Source organism: Chiloscyllium punctatum, chromosome 8 (genome assembly GCF_047496795.1).
Source record: "Chiloscyllium punctatum isolate Juve2018m chromosome 8, sChiPun1.3, whole genome shotgun sequence".
Lineage (NCBI taxonomy): Eukaryota > Metazoa > Chordata > Chondrichthyes > Orectolobiformes > Hemiscylliidae > Chiloscyllium > Chiloscyllium punctatum.
Window position 1 is genome coordinate 112,973,076 of NC_092746.1, and position 22,732 is coordinate 112,995,807.

At 40.6% G+C, this 22,732-nt stretch overlaps 1 protein-coding gene across 9 annotated transcripts in view; it reads left to right on the forward strand.

Moving 5' to 3' along the window:
* The window catches only part of kmt2ca (lysine (K)-specific methyltransferase 2Ca), a 506,051-nt gene that overhangs the window by 275,401 nt on the left and 207,918 nt on the right, over window positions 1-22,732 (forward strand). For all 9 annotated transcript variants that reach the window (XR_011961410.1, XM_072576253.1, XM_072576251.1 and 6 more), the window contains exons 12-14: window positions 3,646-3,809; window positions 12,676-12,801; window positions 21,967-22,679. Coding sequence is in view for 8 of the 9 variants with exons in the window: in XM_072576253.1 (XP_072432354.1) it covers window positions 3,646-3,809; window positions 12,676-12,801; window positions 21,967-22,679 (1,003 nt within the window). In the remaining variant the exon portion in view is untranslated. The remainder of the gene's footprint in view (window positions 1-3,645; window positions 3,810-12,675; window positions 12,802-21,966; window positions 22,680-22,732) is intronic.

Below are 22,732 nucleotides of genomic sequence, written 5' to 3' on the forward strand. Positions count from 1 at the left end.
GCCGAAGGGCCTGTTCCTGGGCTGTAAAGTTACTTTGTTCAGATCAGGCAACATCCGAGGAGCAGGAAAATTGATGTTTTGAGCAAAAGCCCTTCATCAGGAATGGAGGCAGGGAGCCTCCAGGCTGCCTTATTTCCTGGCCTCATCACTCATTGAGTGAAATAAACACTTTTGTTCTGTTGTCATTGCTTATTTTGATCTTTTGCTTTAAATCTGAGTTCTCACATTCTCAATTTTTCTACCAAGGGGATCTTTTTCCCCCATCTACTCTGTCAAGACCCCAAATGATTTTTAAAATGTCTTTCATGGAGTATGGGGATATTTTGCAAAGCCAGCATCTGTTGTAAGAGTCAACCACATTGCTATAAGTCTGGGTTCAGGTATATGCAAGATTATGAAGGATGATTAAATTTCCTTTTAGACAGCATAACAATTAATATCAGTTGTCATAGCCACCAATTCTGAGACTCGAGGCTTTATATTCCAGTTTATTAATTCAATTTAAATTTCACCTACTACTAATTGGAGAAATGCAACCCATTTTCTTAGTTCATTTGCCTTTGAATTACTTGCCCAGTGACCTAACCAGCATAATGCATCCATCAAATTCCCTTTTGATGTTCTGTTCACTAGGAGAACAGGAATGACTTCTCCAGTATCATGCATTTGGTCGGTCTCTCTCCCCCTCTCTCTCCCCCTCTCTCTCTCCCCCCCCCTCCCTCTCTCTCCCCCCCCCTCCCTCTCTCCCCCCCCTCCCTCTCTCTCCCCCCCCCTCCCTCTCTCTCCCCCCCCCTCCCTCTCTCTCCCCCCCCTCCCTCTCTCTCCCCCCCCCTCCCTCTCTCTCCCCCCCCTCCCTCTCTCTCCCCCCCCTCCCTCTCTCTCCCCCCCCTCCCTCTCTCTCCCCCCCTCCCTCTCTCTCCCCCCCCTCCCTCTCTCTCCCCCCCCTCCCTCTCTCTCCCCCCCCTCCCTCTCTCTCCCCCCCTCCCTCTCTCTCCCCCCCCTCCCTCTCTCTCCCCCCCCCTCCCTCTCTCTCCCCCCCTCCCTCTCTCTCCCCCCCCTCCCTCTCTCTCCCCCCCCCTCCCTCTCTCTCCCCCCCCTCCCTCTCTCTCCCACCCCTCTCTCTCTCCCCTCTCTCTCCCCCCCCCCCCTCTCTCCCCCCCCTCTCTCTCTCTCCCCCCCTCTCTCTCTCTTCCCCCCCCCTCTCTCTCTCTCCCACCCCTCTCTCTCTCTCTCTCTCCCACCCCTCTCTCTCTCTCCCACCCCTCTCTCTCTCTCCCACCCCTCTCTCTCCCCCCCCCTCCCGTCTCTCTCCCCCCCCCCTCCCGTCTCTCTCCCCCCCCCCTCCCGTCTCTCTCCCCCCCCCATCCCGTCTCTCTCTTCCCCCCCCCCCCCCCCGTCTCTCTCCCCCCCCCCCCCTCCCGTCTCTCTGTCTGTCTCACATATTCTCTCACGTGTGCACTTTTTTTCATTTTCCACTATTAACATTAATTTGGAGTGAACTTTGGTTCAATGACGAGTGTGGAAGGCATGCCAAAAGCCACACCAGGCATACTAAAATATCAACCTGAAGCTGCAACTAAGGACTCTTTATTTGCCCAACAGTATAACCAGTAATTTTATTGATGGTGATAAACAATTCCACAATTGGTGGGTCAGATCTAAACTTTATGGTCCTGTTCCATCTAGTTGTGATTCTTGGTGGGCAGTTAGATTACTCATTGGAGCAGCAGGCTCCACAAATAACCTCCCCTAGATGATGACCAAAAGATAAAGCTGAATAATCTTTAGTCAAAACTGACAAGTAGATGGTCCATCTGTGCTTCGTCTGAAGGTTGCCAACATCATAGAAGCCAGCTGTCAGTCAACTTCATTCACTGTGATATCAAGAAACAGCCACGGCGCTAGACACCACAAAAGCTATGGCTAACAACATGCCAGCTGTGGTGCTGATGAGTTGTGCTCCAGAACTTGCTGAGTCAGTGCAGCTACAACATTGGCATCTACCTGACAATGTGAAACATTGCCCAGATACACCCTGTCGACAAAAAGCAAGACAGATCCAACCTGGCTAATTACAGCCCCACCATTGTACTTGTGGAAAGATGCTAATGTGTTAGGAGCAGTACTCTGGCATATAGGGCAAGAGCTCATTTTGTATGGAGTTGAAGAAAATCAGGTGAAATCCTAAAATTCAGTTGTTCTTCACTTCTGACATGCAAGATCTGTTTGTGATTTCCCATTTTCTTTTGTTGTGCTTCCTCTTTGCTTGCATTTTATGGTTTTCTTTGCTTTTATCCTTTTGACATATTAAAGAGCCTTCTCCATCTAAGATTTGAACATGATTCATGCAAGTGGTCACTTCTGTAAGGAGCATGACTCAGATTAACTATTAAAGGGAACAGCTGCTGTCTCGATGCAGAGCCGGACATTGTGTTTATAGTGCCCTTTTGATAAATATTTTATTATTTTTTGGATGGCTCCTGCTATGACCCTTTTAACAGAACATCGCCATTGAAACAATAAGATTCAGACACCTTGAGTGTTGGCAATTAGTCCTTAACTTTTCACAAACATAATTGTGCTGCTGGAAGTTCTTTCAACTGTCGCTGTGAAAGTGCAGTACTGAGAGAATGCTGTTTTTGTTGAAGCCTATTTCTGTGTTAGTGTAGCTAATCGAGAGTGGATTTTTATCTTGTTTGACTGAAGTCTCGTTCTTCCATTTGGCAGCAGATATTTTACTCGAGCGTTAAATGACTTTGAGCAGAAGTAGGTGCGTACAAGTGAGGAGTTGTTCACTTAAAAGAGATGTGTTTTATATCTAATCAGATTATGTGCTTGCCTGAATTCATCTTCCTTAGAGGATTGTTTGCTTAAAAGAAAAATGAGCTTTTGTTTTTAAATTATCAAATCGTTTCCACCATTTAATTGTTTTTGACTATCTTCACAGTGACACTGATCACCTACTGTGGAGAGTCATTTGAGCGTGCTGCCTTGGAAGACAGATTGTTAGTGGACGAAAGGAGACAACTCAGTCCTTCTTTCCACTTTTATTTAATCTCCAAAACCCCATGAGAAAAGTCTTGTATGAAATACTCTTCCCAGATTGAGTGGTTGGACAGTTGATGTATTGCCAGGATTGTACAATGTTGCTGTTAAAGTGAGCAAAATCTGCTTTGACTTCAACATTCCTAGTACTATTTCAGATCTTTTGTTAATCATTTGACTTGAATTCAGTATTTACAAAAATTCCATTAAAAGCTGCATTGAACTCTTGTCTTTATTCTTCATTTGTAACATGCTGGAATGCAGTGAACATGCAACCATTAGTTTTCACTCTGGCTCAAAGTAACTTGATTGGGAACTTAAAACTTTATAACTATAAACTAAAATTATTGTCTGGGTTGATTTCAGTTTTTTTGTATATTTTGGTTTACTTATTTTCCTGAACTGTTTATTTCTTATTATTTAGTTCCCCTCACTCCTTTCTATGTTCACGGTTCACCTGACTCAGAATAGTTAAGCAAGTGAATCTGGGGACATTATGAATTGCATGTCCCAGGGAAGTTAAAGATTCATTCTCCCGATTCATGTATGATTTTTGGGTTTATTGAAAATATTAAACACATTTTTGTGTTCCCTTTCTAGATGGATTCACATAGAATGTGACAGATCATTGGAGAATACTGAGGACATTTCACTAAAGGAATGCTACATATGTACCATGTGTAAAGAAACAGAGGTTGCAATGGAACATATTCAATCTTGTGATAACAATGAGACTATTCACTCTGTTCAAGAAACTGCTACAGGTAAGAACATAAATACATATTAGAAGTTAATGTTTTAAAACTGTCATAGACTTTATTGAAGACTTAATTTTAGAACTGGAATAAAGGATTGATTTTACTTGGTGTGTGAATGGAATTTGAGGATGGGTGGCATCCACGAATTATTGTCAGTAAAATTATGTCAGCAAAATTCCTCGAGTCTAGAGCAAATAACCTGTCAGTGAGCTGCAACACTTTCAGAAAGTCACCCTATTTTTCTAATCTGTCAATGTTGAACCTGAGTATCAGTATTTTGTTCTCTTCTTGAGCTATGATCTCAAGACATTATCTCATCCCTACCGAAACAACATACCATTAAGATTGCCTGACTCTAACCAAAGGATAGGAATAACATGTTGAAAGGTCACAAACATGCATTTCCTGCTAAGTCACTGGATACCGTTGTGCCTGATAGAATGGATCCATATGGTTAATGAAAGACTGGGAAAATTGGTGAGTTATTTTAGAAGGGAGTACTCTCAACATCCATTTTTGAGGCCATACATTATTCTGAATTTAGTAAAACTCCAGCCATTACATAATTTGCATTTACTTAACAGTATGTGGTTAGATTATCAGTTTGCTAGTAGAGATGAGTAGTTCGTGTTAGTATCTTCATTTGACAGTGAGCTTCGTAGGGATTGTCAATCATGTAGCAAGGACAGCTATTTTAGAGAATTCACCACCAGACTGTACCATTGCGTTATATTAATATGAAAGTTTTTAACATTGAAATTTTAACTTTTTAAATTCATGATTAACTATAAAGTGAACTTTTTACTTGTCTTCAGTGAAACTATTTTTAAGCATCCAGTGCAATGGAAGTTATTTAGAATTGTTCTCTATTGCTAGTTTTTGAATGGGATGGGTTTAGGGAGTTTAATGGGCACTTTGCCATTTGGACAACACGCTGTAGTGTGAAAGGATTAATTTATATTTCTCTGAATCTAAACACTGCCAATTCATCAGTTTTTTAATTTGTTTGTTCTATGCTGATGGGCGTGAAACTTTGGGCATGCATATTGGTATTGAGCAATCCTCGATCAGGTGGACAGCAGTCAAACAGGAGTTAAATTTATTTTATGGTATTGCAATTATCTGGTTTAGCAATTTATCATCGAAACTAGGAACAAGTAAAGTTCATTTGGCCTTCGAGTCTACTCTGCCATTTACTATATTGTGGCTGATCTTCAATATCAATGCCATGTTTGTGCTTTCTCTTCATACTTGATGCCTTCAAAATCTAACAATTAGTATCCATCTCTTTCTAGAATATGTTCAGTGAATTGAACTCCATAATTTTTGAATGAAGAGATGTTTCCTCACCTCGCCTCAGTCTTATATCATCAACCCTATATCCGAAGACACTGTTCCTGACTCAAACTCCATAACTAGGGAAAAGAGCCTCCTTGTATCTAGTCTCCGCAGTCGTATTAGAATTGTATATGTTCCGATCAGATCCCTCTAATTGTTCTGAACTCTAGTGAATACAAATCCAGTCAAACCAATCTCCTAATAGGACAGTCGTGCCATCGCCAATGCCGAGTGAACCTGTGCTGCTTGCCTCCTATGGCAAGTGTGTCCTCCCTTAGGTAGGGAAATCAAAACTGCATGTAGAACTTGTCTCTCCAAGGGCCTGGAAAACTGAAGTAAGACATTCCTACTTCTGATCTCAAATCTTGTTGCAATGAAGGCCAATATACCACATACCGTACTAATTGCTTGCTTTCATTGACTGGAAACAGATTCTTCAGTCCAACTCGTCCATGCCAATAGATATCCTAACTTAATCTAATCCCATTTGTCAGCATTTGGCCCACATTCCTCTAATCCCTTCCTAATCATATACCCATCCAGCCTCCGCCTCTTTCTTTGCCAGCTCATTTCATATACACCCCACCCTCTGCATGGAAATGTTGCTCCTTAGGTCCTTTTTATATCTTTCCCCCCTCATCTTAAACCAATACCCTCTAGTTTGGGTTCTGCTAACCATGGGGAAAGACCCTGGCTATTCACCCTATCTATACCCCTCATGGTTTTTTTTAAACAAACTTCCAGTTTAGCCAGCAAACTTAAAACCTGAACCTTAACCTGAGCTACAAATCTTCTCAAATTGCATACCCCTCATCATTTATAAAATTCTGTAAGGTCACCCCTCTCACCCAGTCTATTAAGCCTCTCCCTATAGCTCAAACCCTTTAACTGTGGCAACATCCTTGTCAATCCTTTCAAGTGTCACATCATCTTTCCACTGTAGGAAGACCAGAATTGAACGCAGTATTCCAAAAGTGACCTAACCAATGTCCTGTACAGCCACAAAATGACCTCCCAACTCCTGTACTCAATGCACTGACCAATAAAGGCAAGCAGACCAAGCACCACCTTCACTAACAGTACTATTCCTTCTTGTTTTTCATACACCATGTACAAAGTGGCTAAATGTAAAGTTATACTGCATCTGCCATGTGTTTGCTCACTCTCTCGACTTGGAAGCCTCCTTGCATCTTGCTCACAATTTTCAATGGCTGAGGTATTAAATGAATACTTTTCACTAGAAAACAGGAGGATGGGCTGTCCAGATCATTATAACAGAGGAGGAGTCTGTCACGAGAAGGGTTCCAAATTATTAATAAGGAGGTTTTGGATAGGTTTTTGACAGGGGTCTAGGACCTGATTAGATACGTCCAAGAATTTTGAACAAAAGTAGAAATTATGGGAACGCTGTCCATTATCTTTCAATCTTCCCTAGACTTTGAAGTGCCATTGTTATGGTGTTGTTCAAGAAAGGTTGTATGGATAATCCCAGCAATTACAAACCTGTCAGTTTAACTTCAGTGATGGGGAAGCTTTCAGAAACCATTATTTGGGATAGGTCTATTTGCTCAGTTGAACAGCAGGTTAGTGCTGCAGAGTGATGCCAATAGGGTGGGTTTAATTCTCACTGAGTTTACCAACCTCTCTCCTTGTCAGACCCCCAAGTTAAACCACCACAAGCCATCTGTCAGTAATGAGAGAGCAGCCATATGGTCCAGTAGGACTATGGCAACTTTTACTCTTTGCTTTAGCACACCAATTTACAAACATCCACCATACAGTCATTCATGCTTACAAACGCAATCCCATGTAGGGATGTAATTTTGAATATGTGCAATACGAACATTTCATGTACTTACAAATGGCTGTTTTATATTGTCCTGTATTGTATTCCATCTTGCGTACAAATCGAGAATTGAACCCGTTTGCAACCCAGGGACTGCCTGTAATCACGTGGAAATAGGTGGCTTGGTTAGGAAAAGTCAGCATATATTTCTATAGGGAAAATTGCGTTTAAATAATTGAGTTTTTTTTAAGAGGTCACCAAAACTTGTTGAGAATACACAGATGCAAAATTAGCTGTGTGATAAGAACAGGACACAAAACCTTGTGTTTATTCAAATTAAATTCCATCTGCCACTCCTCAGCCTACTGACTCAATAGATCAAGATCCCTTTGTAATCCTGGATAACCGTCTTCACTGTCCACTATATCTCCAATTTTGGTGTCATCTGCAAAATTATTGGTCATCTCAACCAAGTTGTTTGAGGAGCAAGATGTGGAATTTGTGAGCAGATAGATGGCACAAATGTGATGTGATGCATTTTGATAGGACAAACAAAATAAAATTGAGGATTGGCTGTCTGACAGAAGGCAGAGAGTTGGGGTAAAAGGTTCTTTTTCAGAATGGCAGCCGGTGACGAGCGGTGTCCCGCAGGGTTCAGTGTTGGGGCCACAGCTGTTCGCATTATATATTAATGATCTGGATGAAGGGACTGGGGGCATTCTAGCAGATGATACGAAGTTAGGTGGACAGGCAGGTAGTACTGAGGAAGTGGGGAGGCTACAGAAGGATCTAGACAGTTTGGGAGAGTGGTCCAGGAAATGGCTGATGGAATTCAACGTGAACAAGTGCGAGGTCTTGCACTTTGGCAAAAAGAATAAAAGCACAGACTACTTTCTAAACGGTAAGAAAATTCGTAAAGCCAAAGTACAAAGGGATCTGGGAGTGCTAGTCCAGGATTCTCTAAAGGTCAACATGCAGGTTGAGTTCGTGATTAAGAAAGCGAATGCAATGTTGTCACTTATCTCAAGAGGGTTGGAATATAAAAGCACCGTTGTGCTACTGAGACTTTATAAAGCTCTGGTTAGGCCCCATTTGGAGTACTGTGTCCAGTTTTGGTCCCCATACCTCAGGAAGGATATACTGGCACTGGAACGTGTCCAGCGGAGATTCACAAGGATGATCCCTTGAATGGTTGGTCTAACATATGAGGAACGGTTGAGGATCCTGGGATTGTATTCATTGGAGTTTAGAAGATCAAGGGGAGACTTAATAGAGACGTATAAGATAATATATGGCTTGGAAAGGGTGGACGCTAGGAAATTGCTTCCGTTGGGTGAGGAGACTAGGACCCGTGGGCACAGCCTTAGAATTAGAGGGGGTAAATTCAGAACAGAAATGCGGAGACATTTCTTCAGCCAGAGAGTGGCTGTGGAATTCAGCCTGTGGAATTCATTGCCGCAGAGTGCAGTGGAGGCCAGGACGCTAAATGTCTTCAAGGCAGAGATTGATAGATTCTTGTCTTGAGGAATTAAGGGCTGTGGGGAGAATGCGGGTAAGTGGAGTTGAAATGCCCATCAGCCATGATTGAATGACGGAGTGGACTCGATGGGCCGAATGGCCTTACTTCCACTCCTATGTCTTATGGTCTAAAATAGGGTGTACAATTTTAAAGGATAGATGGAGAGCACAGTTATTAAAGCATACAGTGTCCTTGCTTTTATTAATAGGGACAGAGATTACAAGAACAATGAGGTAATGTTGAACTTTATAAGATACTTGTTAGACCTCAGTTTGGGTATTGTGTACAATTATGGGTGTGACATTTCAGGAAAGATGTGAATACGTTGGAGAGAGTGCAGCAGCAATTTACAATAGTTCCAGGAATAAGAAACTTCAGTCATGAGGATACGTTCTTCTTGGAGCGAACAAGGTTGAGAGGAGGCTAAATGGAAAAGGTAGTGAGAATCTGTTCATGCTCGTAAAAGGAACATGACCAGAGGGCATAGATTTAAATTGATCTGCTCAAGAAGCGCGGGTAATGCCATAAAAAAAATCAGACCATGAGGACATTGAATGGACTGCATGAAAAAGTGGTACTGGCAGTTTCAGTTGGGGCATTTAAAGGATGATTAATTGGATAGAAATCTTATACAAGGAAGTGGGTGGGGGAGGACAGAGAGGGAAGGAGTTAGTGGGAGATTGAAGCAAGGTAAGCATGCTTGGTTGAAGACCCAGCATAGGTACACTGGACTGAATAACTGTCTCCTATGCCATAACCATTTTTCTGCATTTCTTAGTAAGGAGGGTTTTTTTTTAAAACAGTCTTCCTTGCAGACAATAACTGGATTTGCAGACTTTGGGCTTATAAGATTAATTTTTACTTGAATTAGGTGGCGTACTTTGTATATTTGAGTAGGATGCAGAATTTTGTTTTCTTCCACCATCAAATTTTCTCCCTTTTGATAAAACCATTGGATCAGTGGTGGCAAGAATCAAAGACATTGGCAACACCTCATTACCCACTCAAGTGGTTATGTGTTGTTCATGAGTCTGCACATCAAGTCTGAGCAGCTTTTAGGCTATTCAAAGACATCAGCTAAAAATTATTCTGTGCTTACTCAATGTGCACTTAATAAGAGGGGCCCTACATTGTCAGTCAAGAGAACGTTTATCTCTCCACCCTGGATGCTCCCTGCCTTCAGCCCTGATGAAGGGCTTTTGCCTGAAACATCGATTTTCCTGCTCCTCGGATGCTGCCTGACCGGCTGTGCTTTTCCAGCACCACTCTAATCTAGACTCTGATTTCTAGCATCTGCAGTCCTCACTGTTGCCTAGTCAAGAGAACGATGGCTAGTCTTACCGCCTTCATTTCTAAGGGCACAAAGCTAATGGTTTTTCCATAATAAATTGGAAATTCATTCAAAAGGAAAGTAATGCTGTAAGGAAAACTCAGGTTGTATTGATGAGTGCAAAGGAAAAATTGAATAGTATTGTTATAGACTGAGTTCTCATCTAACTTTGGAAGCAAAACTTTATGTACTTCTTATTTTCCCAGAAGTGGGCTGTTAATTTTTTCTGAAAACATAAGAGGATGGGATGTTTTTCAAAACAGCATGGGATAAATGTGTCACTAATAAGGCCAGTATTTATTGCTTAATTGCTATTGAACTGAGTAGTCTGTGTGTCTAGAGTAGACCAAATTGGGTAAGAGAGCCTGGTTCAGTTATTATGTTCTCTGGAGTTTTAAAGAAAGACAAATGGGTAAAAGTAGGTGGGTTGTTTCTAAAAACTGGGGAGCCCAAAATCAGGGATCACCGTCATCACGGAGATCACAGATTTCATGTATTTTGGACTGAGGTGAGGAGAAATTTCTTCACCCAGAGGATGGTGAGCCTCTGGAATTCCCTGCCACATAAAGCAGTTGAGGCCAAAAAATTGATTTTTTTCAAGAAGGAAGTAGGTATAGTTCTTCAGGCTAAAGGGATCAAAGGATGCGTGGAGAAATCAGGAACAAGGGACTGAGTTGGATGATCAGCAGAGCAGGCTGAAAGCTGAACATTCCATTTCCTATTTTCTGTTTCCTTCCCTGAAGGAAAGTGCCAATCGACAAGGTTTTATGGTCACCATAAGTTCAAGTTCCACACTGTATTAACTGACTTCACATTCCTGTCATGGTGTAATTTGAACCTGTGTCCCCACAGCATTAGGTGGGCCTCTGGATTATGAAACCAGTGACGTTGCCACTAGACTTCCATGCCGCATGTATATACTAAAATACTCCTTAGTTGCTCTATCATCTGTTCATCGTACCCAGTATGAATCCATGAACTAAATTTATCTGCTTGCTGAAATCTTTGGGTTTTTTTTGACATTCTATATTTTACTAATCTTTTTGAATAAGGGCCCATACTACTATGTGGTTTTATTTAATGAGCTGCCACTAATCTCTGTTTTGATTGCATTGCAATATATTTTCTGTTTTTCACAACTTTTAAAAAAGGCTTATTGTTTTCTGTGAGGCATGCGGAGAAATAATTTATTTTCAGTACATTTTTCATGACAAAGTTGAAGGCAAAGGAGAACCAAAAATATGTCAAGGGTAATTAATTTAAATTTTACCAATGACTGAAGGAAAAATAGAAATTTTATTCACCTGGAAATAGATTGCCTAGGGAAAAGAAAATCTAAGTTGGATTTTGAAGTCTGGGTTGTAACAGTACTAACACTTCAAAAGTGCATAATTGGCTGCATAATAATGTCCTCTATCTAAATAAACCCAAGTATTTTTATTTTAAAAATTATCATTATATATCTGAAATGTTAATTATTAGCATACCCTTCCCAAATATATTTTGTTTGTCTTTCAATAATGTGTTTTACCGTGCAGGCAACTTTTTAAGGAGAGCCTCTTAGTTCTAATAACCATAAATGACATCTGTTAGGCTAGGGTTGAATTGGAAAAAAAAGCATTCCCTCGGTGTAGATCTTTAAAGAGTGGAAATAATTACATTGGGTGTGACAACCAAAAGAATATGCAACTGTGGAGCAGATCAGATAGAACTGATGTCTCCTTGCTCCATGTCGGGTCAAGAAGAGAGTGCCACCAGAGATTCTGGAAGCTAATCACTTTTTAGGAAGTGGTCGTTCTTTTGATTTGAACAAATCTAATTTTTATTTGCATTTCTTTCTTGATTAAAACTCTCTTTTATAAAACAGTAGCCAGCAACTATCATATCTGCAGTAAATATATTGAAGAGGAAAATGGCTGCACTTGTTAGGACACTGAACATGGTGCTATCTTGCGTCAAATGATTTAATCACATATAGAGACTTATCGGTTGGATCCGGCCCCTGCCTAAAGACTATATCCTGTTTTAGCTTCCAAGCTGGAATTGTTTTTTCATTAAATTTGATCTTGACGATAAACTTTGGCAGCAATTATATCATGTAACGGCCCTTATCTTGGAAAAGATCCCAGTTTCTGGGAAAAAAGTGTCCTATGCTAGCAGCTTCAAAGCCTTAAATTTTACCAGATGAAAGATATAGCTGGTCATTTTGCTGAACTAATAGGTTGAGACACAACATTTTTAGGTGCTGGTTAATTTGGCATTCTAGTTGTCCAACTTAAACTGACGCTCTTCTAGACCTGATTTATTTCTTGGCACATGCCAAAAGTTTTGAAGACCAAACGTGTCGGACTAGAAATAGGTTCATTACGCTGCTACAACCTAGTCAAAAATTTGTTGATTGGCATCTGAATTATTACAAAGAATAAAAGAACTGTGTTTAGACTTGGAAGAGCATTAACTCTGCTCAGTTTGACACAACATACCTCAGTTCAAAAATTACACTGTCTAGTTATCTGTCTCTGCAGATGCTGCTAGATCTGCTGAGTTTCTGCAACAATTCTGTGTTTTTATCTCTGGTTCTCAGCATTTGTAAAATTGGTCAACAACTTGACCAATTTCATGACCTGAAATTGATTTATAGCTTTCACAGAATTCTTTCTATCATTCTGTCCTTATAAAAGCTAATTGTTAATATTCAGTGTTAAATCAACAATTTAATTATTGAATGTAAGACTATATATTTAATAATGCTGCTGCGAACAAAAGTCAGCATATTTGATGAAAAACAGGAATGTCTTTATGAAATAAGAGCTCTTTATTCAAACTAAGATGTTCAATTTAAATCCAATTTTGGTAAGTAATATTTAGGCTTTTGCTGCTTTTTGTTTTGACATTTCAGAACACGTAGGTGTTATTGAAATTAGTGGAACAACTAAGGAGCAATTATCACAAGAAGAAAGTGTTCATAAGCCAGCCAATAGCTTTAACCACGCAGGAGATCAAACCACAGTGGCTAATGAAAAAGGTAAGAACTGTAATACTTTCTTTATTGGGTTAAGAACTGCACTGATGGCGCACGGCATAGGATAAAGCTTATCATCTTATTGAATCTCTCCAAGTAGCAGAAAAGCATACGTCTTGTAAGTAATGATGAGGAAATATTCAATTTTGTATTGTAAAGCCATTGGCTCCGCGTTACATTTACTTGGGTGGTACAGTGATAAGCAATGTTGCCCTCACCGTGCCAGGGACCTGGAGTTCAGTCACAGCCTTTGGTGACTGTATGTGTGGAGTTTGCACATTCTCCTTGCGTCTGCGTGAATTTTCACTGGGTGGTCCTGTTTCCTCCCACAGTCCAAAGATGCCACGCTTAGGTGGATTGGCCATGTTAAGTTGCCCTGTCATGTCCAGTGATGTGTAGGTTAGTTTGGCCATGGCAAATGTGTGGTTATGGAGCTAGGGCAGGGGGCTGGGTCTGGATGGGATGTTCTTCAGAGGATCAGCATAGACTCGAGGCTAAATGGCTTCTTTCCACAGTATAGGGATTGTATGATTCTATACTACATTTCTCATACAAGACTCCATCTTAGTTGGAGTTAAAGGAAAAGAACACATGAGCATACATACCAGTCAGGCGTAAGATTAGGCTGTTCGTCCCCCTGGAGCCTATTTCACTATGGAGTAAGATCACAGCTGATCTGATTGTAACCTTAAATCCACATTCTCGCCTACCCCAATAATGTTTCAATCCTTAACAAGAATCTATCTACCCCTGTCTCAGAAATACTCAAGGAATTTGCTTCCACCTTTTCAGAAGATATTTCCAAATGCTAATTCCACCGTGAGAATAAAGTCACCTCATCTCCAATTTTAAATGTGCAACCGCTGTTTTTAGTTCTGGATTCTCTCAGAAATGAAAACATCCTCTTTCCATCCACCTCTTAAGGCCCCTCAGGATTTTATGTTTCAATCAAGTCACCTGTTACTCTTGTAAACTCCAGTGGATATAAACCTGATCTGTCCAATCTTTCCTCTACAAGGCCACTTACCCATTCCAGATATTAGTCTAGTAACCTTCTTTATTGCCTCCAATACATTTGCATCCTCCATGAAAGAAGGTGACCAATACTGTGCACAGTACTCTAAATGCAGTCTCTCAATGCCCTACTTTGGTATTCAAGTCTTTCCATGATAAATGATATAGCTTTTCTAATTACTTCCTGTATCTCCACACTAACCTTTGCAATTTATGGAGGACCCTTTGCATCTCAGAGCTCAGCGCGCTGTTACCATTTAGATAATTTTTAAAAGTTCTTCCGGCCAAAATGGACAAGCTGTTATTTTCCTACGTTATACTGCATTAGTCAGATCTTTGCCCCATCAATGTGTTTTGTAACATCCTGAAAGCCTCTTCACAACTTAGTTTTATATCAATCTTTGTATCATCTGCAAGTTTAGCAGCCCTACCTTCTGTCCCTTCGTCTAAATAATTTTCAGAGGAACCTTGATTATCCAGCATTCAATTATCTGAATTTTGGATTATCCTGCAAAATGGCAAGGTCCCAATGCTTGGCTAAACTGTTATCTGGCATTCGACTTTCTGACAAAATACTTCCCACATGTGTTGTTCATATAATGTACATAAATTGTCAGCAGTCAGGATTCCAGCATCGATCCCATAAATGGTGTTGGATCTTGCTAATCTGAAAAACAACAATTTGCAACCTACTTTCTACTTCCTGTTAGCCAGTCTGTGCCGAAATGCTACCTCTTACACAATGAGCTTTTATTTTCTGCAATTAACTTTTAAGTGACACCTTATCAAATGCCTTCACAAAGTCTAAGTGTGTTACATCTTCTCATTTTCCCCTTAATCACAGCACATATCACCTTCTCAAAAAAAACTCCAGTAGATTGGTTAAACATGATTTTCCTTTTCACAAAACCATGTTGACTCTGCCTGATGACCCTAAACATATCTAAAGTGTCCGACTATAACTTTAATTTTAGCTTCTAACGTCTTCCATATGGCACATGCTAAGCAACTAGTCCAGGAGTTCTCCCCTTTGTCTCCCTTTTTCCTTGATAAAGGAGTTGGAAACTTAAGCACAGTACATCAACAATCACACTTGCCACTTCTTTAAGACCCTAGCATGAGGTCTTTGAGGATCTGGGCACTTGTCAGCCTGCAGTTCCTACAATTTACTCAGTACCTCTTCTCTGGTGATTGAGATTTTCTTGAGTTTTGACCTGTCTTCCGTCTCCTAATATATTTACTTCTGCTGGCATGTAACTTCTGTCCTCTGTAGTGAAAAATGTTGTAAATTGACTGTAATTCATCTGCCTTTTTTGTTTTTACCAATATTGACTTTCCAAACACACTTTTTATTGGCCAAACTCTCACTTTATTAACTTCTAAAATTATTCATATAAACTGTTCCTATCAGTTTTATATTTTGGCTAATTTTCCTTTGTACTCATTTTTTTTTCCCTTTTTCGTTAATTTGCTTCTGTCTAACTTGCCACCTGTCTTTGTGTAGTGAGTTTCTTCTTTACACTTAATGCTGTCTTTAACATTTTTAGTTGATCATCAGTGGTGAAGTTGTAACTTAGAAAATTTCTTAGAATATGACTAAACATGGAGTTTTTAAAAATTCATTCATGCGTTATGGGCTTTACTGGCTAGGCCAGCATTTATTGCTACAGGGCAATTAGGAGTCACCTACGTTACTGTGGTTCTGGAGTCACAACTAGACCAGACCAGGTAGGGGTGACAGATTTCCTACCTTTCATGAAGGACATAAGTGCACCATTGGGTGTTATGTGGTCTTTGCATTGTTATATGTTCTCTGGCTAGCTTTTCTTTAATTCCAGCTTTCATTGAATTCAGTTTCACTATCTATTTGAGCCCTTGGGCCCAGGACATTAGCCGAGGGTTCTGGATTGCTAATCCAATGACATTACCACTATGCCGCTACTTCCGCTATTCTGAACCTGCATCACCTTTTCCTATCCTTTACCTTAATTTAGCAATTCACTTTAATCAGCTCTGCTTTCATGCCCTCACAGTTGCCCTTTAAAGTTAAAGAAGAAATAGTTTCAGTAACGTTCCTTTGACCTTAAAACTGAATGTAAAATGTTACGGTCACTGCTGCCTCTGAGTACCTGCACTGAGATAATTAATTGATCCTATTTCATTGTACAATACCAGATTTAGAATAAAGTTAAACATCACACAACACCAGGTTATAGTCCAACAGGTGTAATTAGCATAGCCTTCCCTCTGTTTAACTCTGGAATGTGCTGTTTTAAGAAAGTATCTTAAAAATATTGAATGGAAGTCTTCATTAGACTACTTCTGCCAAATGACCTTTTCCAGTAAAGGTATTAAGTAAAATCATCATGACGATCTTCATGTGTTGGGAGTCTGTAGACCACTCCCGGGGTAACATTTACTTTGGTTAGAAATGTGAAAAATGAAAGAATGTGCACATTTTGGTTTTGTAAACTTGAATCATCTATGTCTGTTGTGCTCATATTGTGATTAAGTAACTGAGCCACGCTTTCACCTTTTACTACTTTCCCATTATTTCTAAATGTCTTGCATCTTCTGATTCAGGTCCCAATTCATGTCATCCTGCAACCATGTTCTTATAATCGCTACCAGATTGTACTTGGGCTCTCTTTTGTGCAAAAAGAAGTTAACATCTGAATATTTATCCATTCTTGAAAGTCCCACAGCCTTACTGATACATCTGTTTGAGAAAGAACTGGGTGAAATGTTTTCACTTGCCTTCTTCGTACTGGAAACCCATTGTACAAATTTGATCACTGTTGGTATAAGAGAGTCTTGCCACATAAGGTTAGATAGATAGATTAGATACCCTACAGTATGGAAACAGGCCCTTTGGCCCAAAGGTCCATAACGACCCTCCAAAGAGCAACCAGACCCAATCCCCCACCCTATATTTACCCCTGACTAATGCACCCAATCAATGGGCAATTTAGCATGGGCAATTTAGCATGGCCAATTCACCTGGCCTGCACATCTTTGGATTGTGGGAAGAAACCGGAGCACCCAGAGGAAACCCATGCAGACGCTGGGAGAATGTGCAAACTCCACACAGACAGTTGCCCAAGGCAGGAATCGAAACCGGGTCCCTGATGCTGTGAGGTAGCAGTGTCGCCTGGATTGCATTGATATCAGTATTGTGCTAATTTTACCCATGTTCCCCTGCTGTCATATCACAGTTTAATTGTAAGTAATAAATTGCATTTACAATTGTGCAACTCTGTAAAATCATTTCTCAGATGATTTCTTATCTGGCTGAAAACTCAAGATTTTTCCAGCCCTTCCTAATAACTCTGACTTGAAAGTTTTGTGATGCTTCTTTCAACCTCAATTGCATGATAGCGTCCTGATTTTTAAAAAGAAAAAATTTCTTCAGGTGTGAGCATTGTCTGTTAGACCAGCACTTAGTGCTCATCCTAAAACCAACTCGAGCTGCTGTACTGCAGTGAGGTGGTCAGTACACTAACAGTGCTGTTAGAAACATTGTAGTCAGGCTACAGCCCAAGCAGGCAGATACTGAAGAAGGGTTTTTGCCTGAAACGTCGATTTTCCTGCTCCTCAGATCTGCCTGACCTGCTGTGCTTTTCCAGCACCACTCTAATCTTGACTACAACCCAAGCAGTTAACTAAGTCATGGATTTTGTTCATTAAAGTTTGGAATTCCACAGTCTATCCTTAAGTTACACTACTTTGAATAGTTTGTCTTGTCTCCAAATCTGGACTCGAATTCATTTAACATGTTTGATGTATTGAAATGAATTAGGAATTGTTCTCTTTGCATTTCAATCTTTAAAATTCAAATGTATTACTTTCCGTGGTATTTTCAAATAACAAATAAATATCAATAATTCCTGGACTTGTCAACATACCTGATGTCCAAGATTGTGAAGTCCATATCCATGTCAGCTATCACTGGTTCACTGAATGTAAATTTCAAGTGGCTTACACATGCTTCGTAATAATTTTACAAAGTCATTTAAATGCAAGAGAGCCATTAAACAAACTGCTAAATCACCCTCCATTCCATGCCTCAGTATTTTGTACAATAGTGTATCGTGGGGAACCTTATTAAACGCCTAACTGAAATCCATATACGCCGCATCAACCACTTTACTCTTATCCACCTGTTTGATCACCTCAAGGAATTCAATAAGGTTTGTGAGGCAAAACTGTGTTGACTATCCCTAATCAACTTATTCCTTTCTAGATGATTATAAATCCTATCTCTTATAACCTTTTCCAACACTTAACCCACAACCGAAGTAAGGCTCACTGATCTATAATTAACAGGGTTGTCTCTACTCCCATTCTTGAACAAGGGAACAACATTTGCTATCCTTCAGTCTTCTGGAACTATTCCTGTAGACAATGGCGACATAAAGATCAAAGCTAATGGCTTAGTAAGAGGACTTACCTATTTTCACACTTTACAGAGTTGCCAACACTTCCTCCTTGTGAACCTCAATCCCATTAAGCTTAGTAGCCTGTGTCTCAGTATTCTCAACAACGTTGTCTTTTTCTAGTGTGAATACTGACTAAAAGTATTCATTTAGTGCTTCCCTTATCTCCTCTGACTCCACACACAACTTCTCTCTACTGTCCTTGATTGGCCCAAATCTTATTCTAACCATTCTTTTATTCCTGATATACCTATTAAAAACCTTAGGGTTTTCCTTGCTCCTACCTACCAATGACTTCTCATTCCCCTCCTGGTTCTCTGTAGCACTCTCTTTAGGTCTTTCCTGGCTAACTTGTAACTCTCAAGTGCCCTAACTGAGCCATCACATGTCGTCCTAACATTAGCCATCATCTTCCTGTTGACAAGAGATTCAGCTTCCTTAATAAACCACTGCTCCTGCACTCAGCAACTTGCTCCCTGCCTGACTGGTGCATATTTATCAAGGACCTGCAGTAACTGTTCCTTGAATAAGCTCCACATTTCGATTGTGCCCATCCCCTGCAGTTTCCTTCCCCATGCTATGCATCCTAAATCTTGCCTAATCTCATTGAAATTGCCTTTCCACTAGCTATAGCTGTTGCCCTGCAGTATATACCTATCTCTTTCCATCACTAAAGTAAACATAACTGAATTGAGCGCACTATCACCAAAGTGATCACCTACCTCCAAATCTAACACCTGGCCAGCTTCATTACCCAGTACCAAATCGAATGTGGCCTTGCCCCTTGTTGGCCTGTCTACCTACTGTGTCAGGAAACCTTCCTGCACACATTGAACAAAAACTGACCCATCTAAAGTACTTGAACTATAGTATCCCCAGTCAACATTTGGAAAGTTGAAGTCCCCCATGATAACTACCTTGTCACTCTTGCTCCTAATGAGAATCATCTTTGCTATCCTTTCTTCTACATCTCTGGAACTATTTGGAGGCCTGTAGAAAACTCCCAACAGGGTGACCTTTCCTCTTTCTAACCTCAGCCCACCCTACCCGAGTAGACGAGTCCTCAAACATCCTTGCTGCAACCGTAACACTGTCCTTGTCTAACAATGCCACAGCACCAGCACACACGTGCACACGCACGCCATTTCCTCTGTTCTTACGATAGCATATAATGCTCGGCACCTGCCAGTTCACCCACCGTATTCTGGATGCTTCTGGCAATGAAGTAGACACGCTTCAAACCAACTTGTCGATGCCTTCTTGTGACCTTCAAACCTTATTTCAGACCTCACTTAACCTCCTGTATATACAAACTACAATTTAGGTTCCCATCATGCTGCTGAATTAGTTTAAACCCTTTCTCTCCCTATTCCTCTCGCTAGCACATAGCACGGGCAACAAACCAGAGATCATGACTCTGTTTGTTTGAGCTCTAAGCTTCCACCCTAGCTCACTGAATTTCTGCCTTAAATCCCCTTCTCCCTTCTGACCAATGTCATTGGTGCCTGTTTGGACCATGACTTGGGGCTGTTCCCTCTCCCTCTTAAGGCTGCCGAAAACATGATCTGAGACACCATGAACCCTGGCACCTGAGAGGCAATGCATCAACCGTGAGTGTTTCCTCGTTCCCAAAGAACCTCCTATCTGTCCCCCTAACTATGGAGTCCCCAATAACTAATGCTCTGCTCCTCTTCCCTTCTGAGCAACGGGGACAGACTCTGTGCCAGAGACCTGTGCTCCATTGCTTACTCTGGTAAGTCATTCCTCCCAACAGTATCCAAAAAGGTATACCTGTTGTTGAGGGGAACAGCCACAGAGGATCCCTGCACTACCTGCCGGTTCCCTTTCTATCCCCTGATGGTAACCCATCTTCCACCTTCTCTTACTCCCTCAGCCTCCCGAATGATCTAAAGTTCACCCAGCTCCAGTTCCCTAACGTGGTTTTCAAGGAGCTGGAGTTGGGTGCACCTGTCACAGATGCAATCAGCAGGGACACTACTGGTGACCCCTATGTCCCACATTTTGCAGGAGGAACATTCAACTGCCCTAACCTCCATTCCCACTACTCTTAAATTCCCAACAAGACTACTGAAAAGCAAAAAAAGCAATTAGTCACCTTACCAATCCGGTGCACAGAACCTTGTTTTGGTTTAGAGGAGGAGGAGGGGTGGGGACACACTACCCGAGTAGTGTTTCTGGTAAAACAACTGCCCAAATATGAAGCCTCTTAGCCAGCAGTCCCTTGAGGAAGTGGAGCGCACAAGGTAAGCTTTTATATATTTTAAATCCAATTTTGGTCGGGCCTCTGGTACTCGCTGTTGCTCCTCTCATTCCGACTGCTGCCAAGAAAATGAAGAACATTTTTGCTGACTTTTGATCCATTCTTCTTAAAATTTGTGTTCAGTTTCCTCACAAATGTTCTTCATACAATTTTTACCAGCAGTAACTCTCTTGTTGTGAAAATAATGTTGAGTTCATGCTTTCAAGTTCAAAGATTTTGGGCTAGTATGTTAAGATTGACTTTGGAAAAGTTACCGCAGTGAAGTATGTTCAAGGTAAATGTAGCAATTAAAACTCCACTTTATTTCCTCCTTCAAACCATCTTACGAACCCAAGTAATTTGGTTGAATATTTGCCTTTTATTTGTTCTCAAAATGTGGGAAATGCTTGCAAGACCGTTCAGTCAGTGGTGTCGTCCAGAACTAGAGTTGTATGAACAATGACTATGGAAGACTGTGAGAGTCCAATTCTTAAAAGTTGAAGGATCTGCGCTTTAGAATAAGTCAGAACTGATGGAGGTTTCTGGCCCAGAAGTGTCAAATAATGAGCTCATACAAAAAACTACACTGATTAAGGAGAGCCCAGAAATTCCATTACAAGATGAAGTGGCACAGAAATCTTTTATCAGTGTTTGAATATGGCCGAAATGAGGCCAGGAGGCAGAACCCAAACTGGGTGTCAGTGAACAGGCTATTTTATTGCTAAGCAGCTGCTGTTTGATAGTACCGTTGATGACACCTTCCATCACTTTACTGATGAGTTGCCGTTGTGCATGTTGTAGATGGTACATACCGTTGCCACTTCTTGTCAGTAATGGAGGAAGCGAATGTTTAATTGGTAACCCTCACTCTTTGAACTGTGCTATCAATTTTTCAGAGAGAAATACTGAACCTGTTAAATAAATTTAATTGTGATTTTAATGATTATTGCTGAAGACTTTTCCTAGTCCCAGAAATGAACTTTATGGTAAAGTTCTTTCAGAATTGAAAAAAAATATTATACTCTAAGACTTACAACATATGAAGGATGATAATCACTTCCTGATTTGCTGTATGTGGAAGTTCCTTAATGGTTAATTTCTTGTTTTGATGTCATCATTGTTGCTGGGCCCCTGGAGGTATCTTTGAATAAGTACCAGATTCATATTAATATCAGGAAAGCTAAACAGCTTACGGCATCATTGTGGAAAGGTTCCTTTGAGGTAAATGGCAAACTGTATTCTAGTTGCTGACAGCAAAATCCAGGCTGTTGTTTTGAAACAAATATATCTATCTGTTTAGCATTCAAAGGACTTGCCTTTAAAAAAAAAACTGGAAATTATGTGAGGGCCTTCAAGGTGGCCACATAATTTAGCTTCATTTGTGTTTTACTGAACTTTAACTAACATTTAGCATGTGAAACATAGTTTTATTTCATTCAAAATATTTTGTGCTTGTAGATTTGGAAGTGGTCCATACAGCTGAACATGTAGAGCCTGATGTGGCAAAGGAGGCTTCAGTTTCTGAAAAAGCCGTTCAGCAGTTTGAGTGTCCAACTCCAGCCAGAGATGTTCAAGAGCTTGAAGCAACTGAAAACGAACCTGAAACACTAGAGCAACCTCAACTGGATGAGGAAACACGAAATTTGGAAATTGTTATTGAAGGACCAGTGCTTGTAAAAGAAGACCATCAGTTATGTGAGAATAAGTCAGAACTGATCGAGGTTTCTGGCCCAGCAGTGTCAAATAATGAGCTCATACAAGAAGCTACACTGATTAAGGAGAGCCCAGAAATTCCATTACAAGATGAAGTAGTACAGAAAAACGAAGAAAAAGTTTCTCAAACATGTCTCAGTAGCAGCATTTCTGAAGCTGAAAAAACTTCCAGTGAAAGTACATCAGATATGAGTTCACCTGTTGAAAACAAAACTGTCAAAGTTTTTGGGGAAACCGGCAATAACTACACACAGAACAACAAGTCAAGCGTTTCTTCGCATTTTGTGACAGTTTCAATTGGAGTTTCTCCTGTAACAAATGTGTCTTGTACTTCAGCTGCAGGCACTTTCTCAGGAATTCCTGCATCAACGTTCATACCCATGGTTCCAAAAATAGGCATGGGAAAACCAGCTATTACCAAAAGGAAGTTTTCTCCAGGGCGACCTAGAATGAGACAGGTAAACTTTGGTTTTTAATCTGTTAAGTGTAAACAAAATTTGAACACTATAGT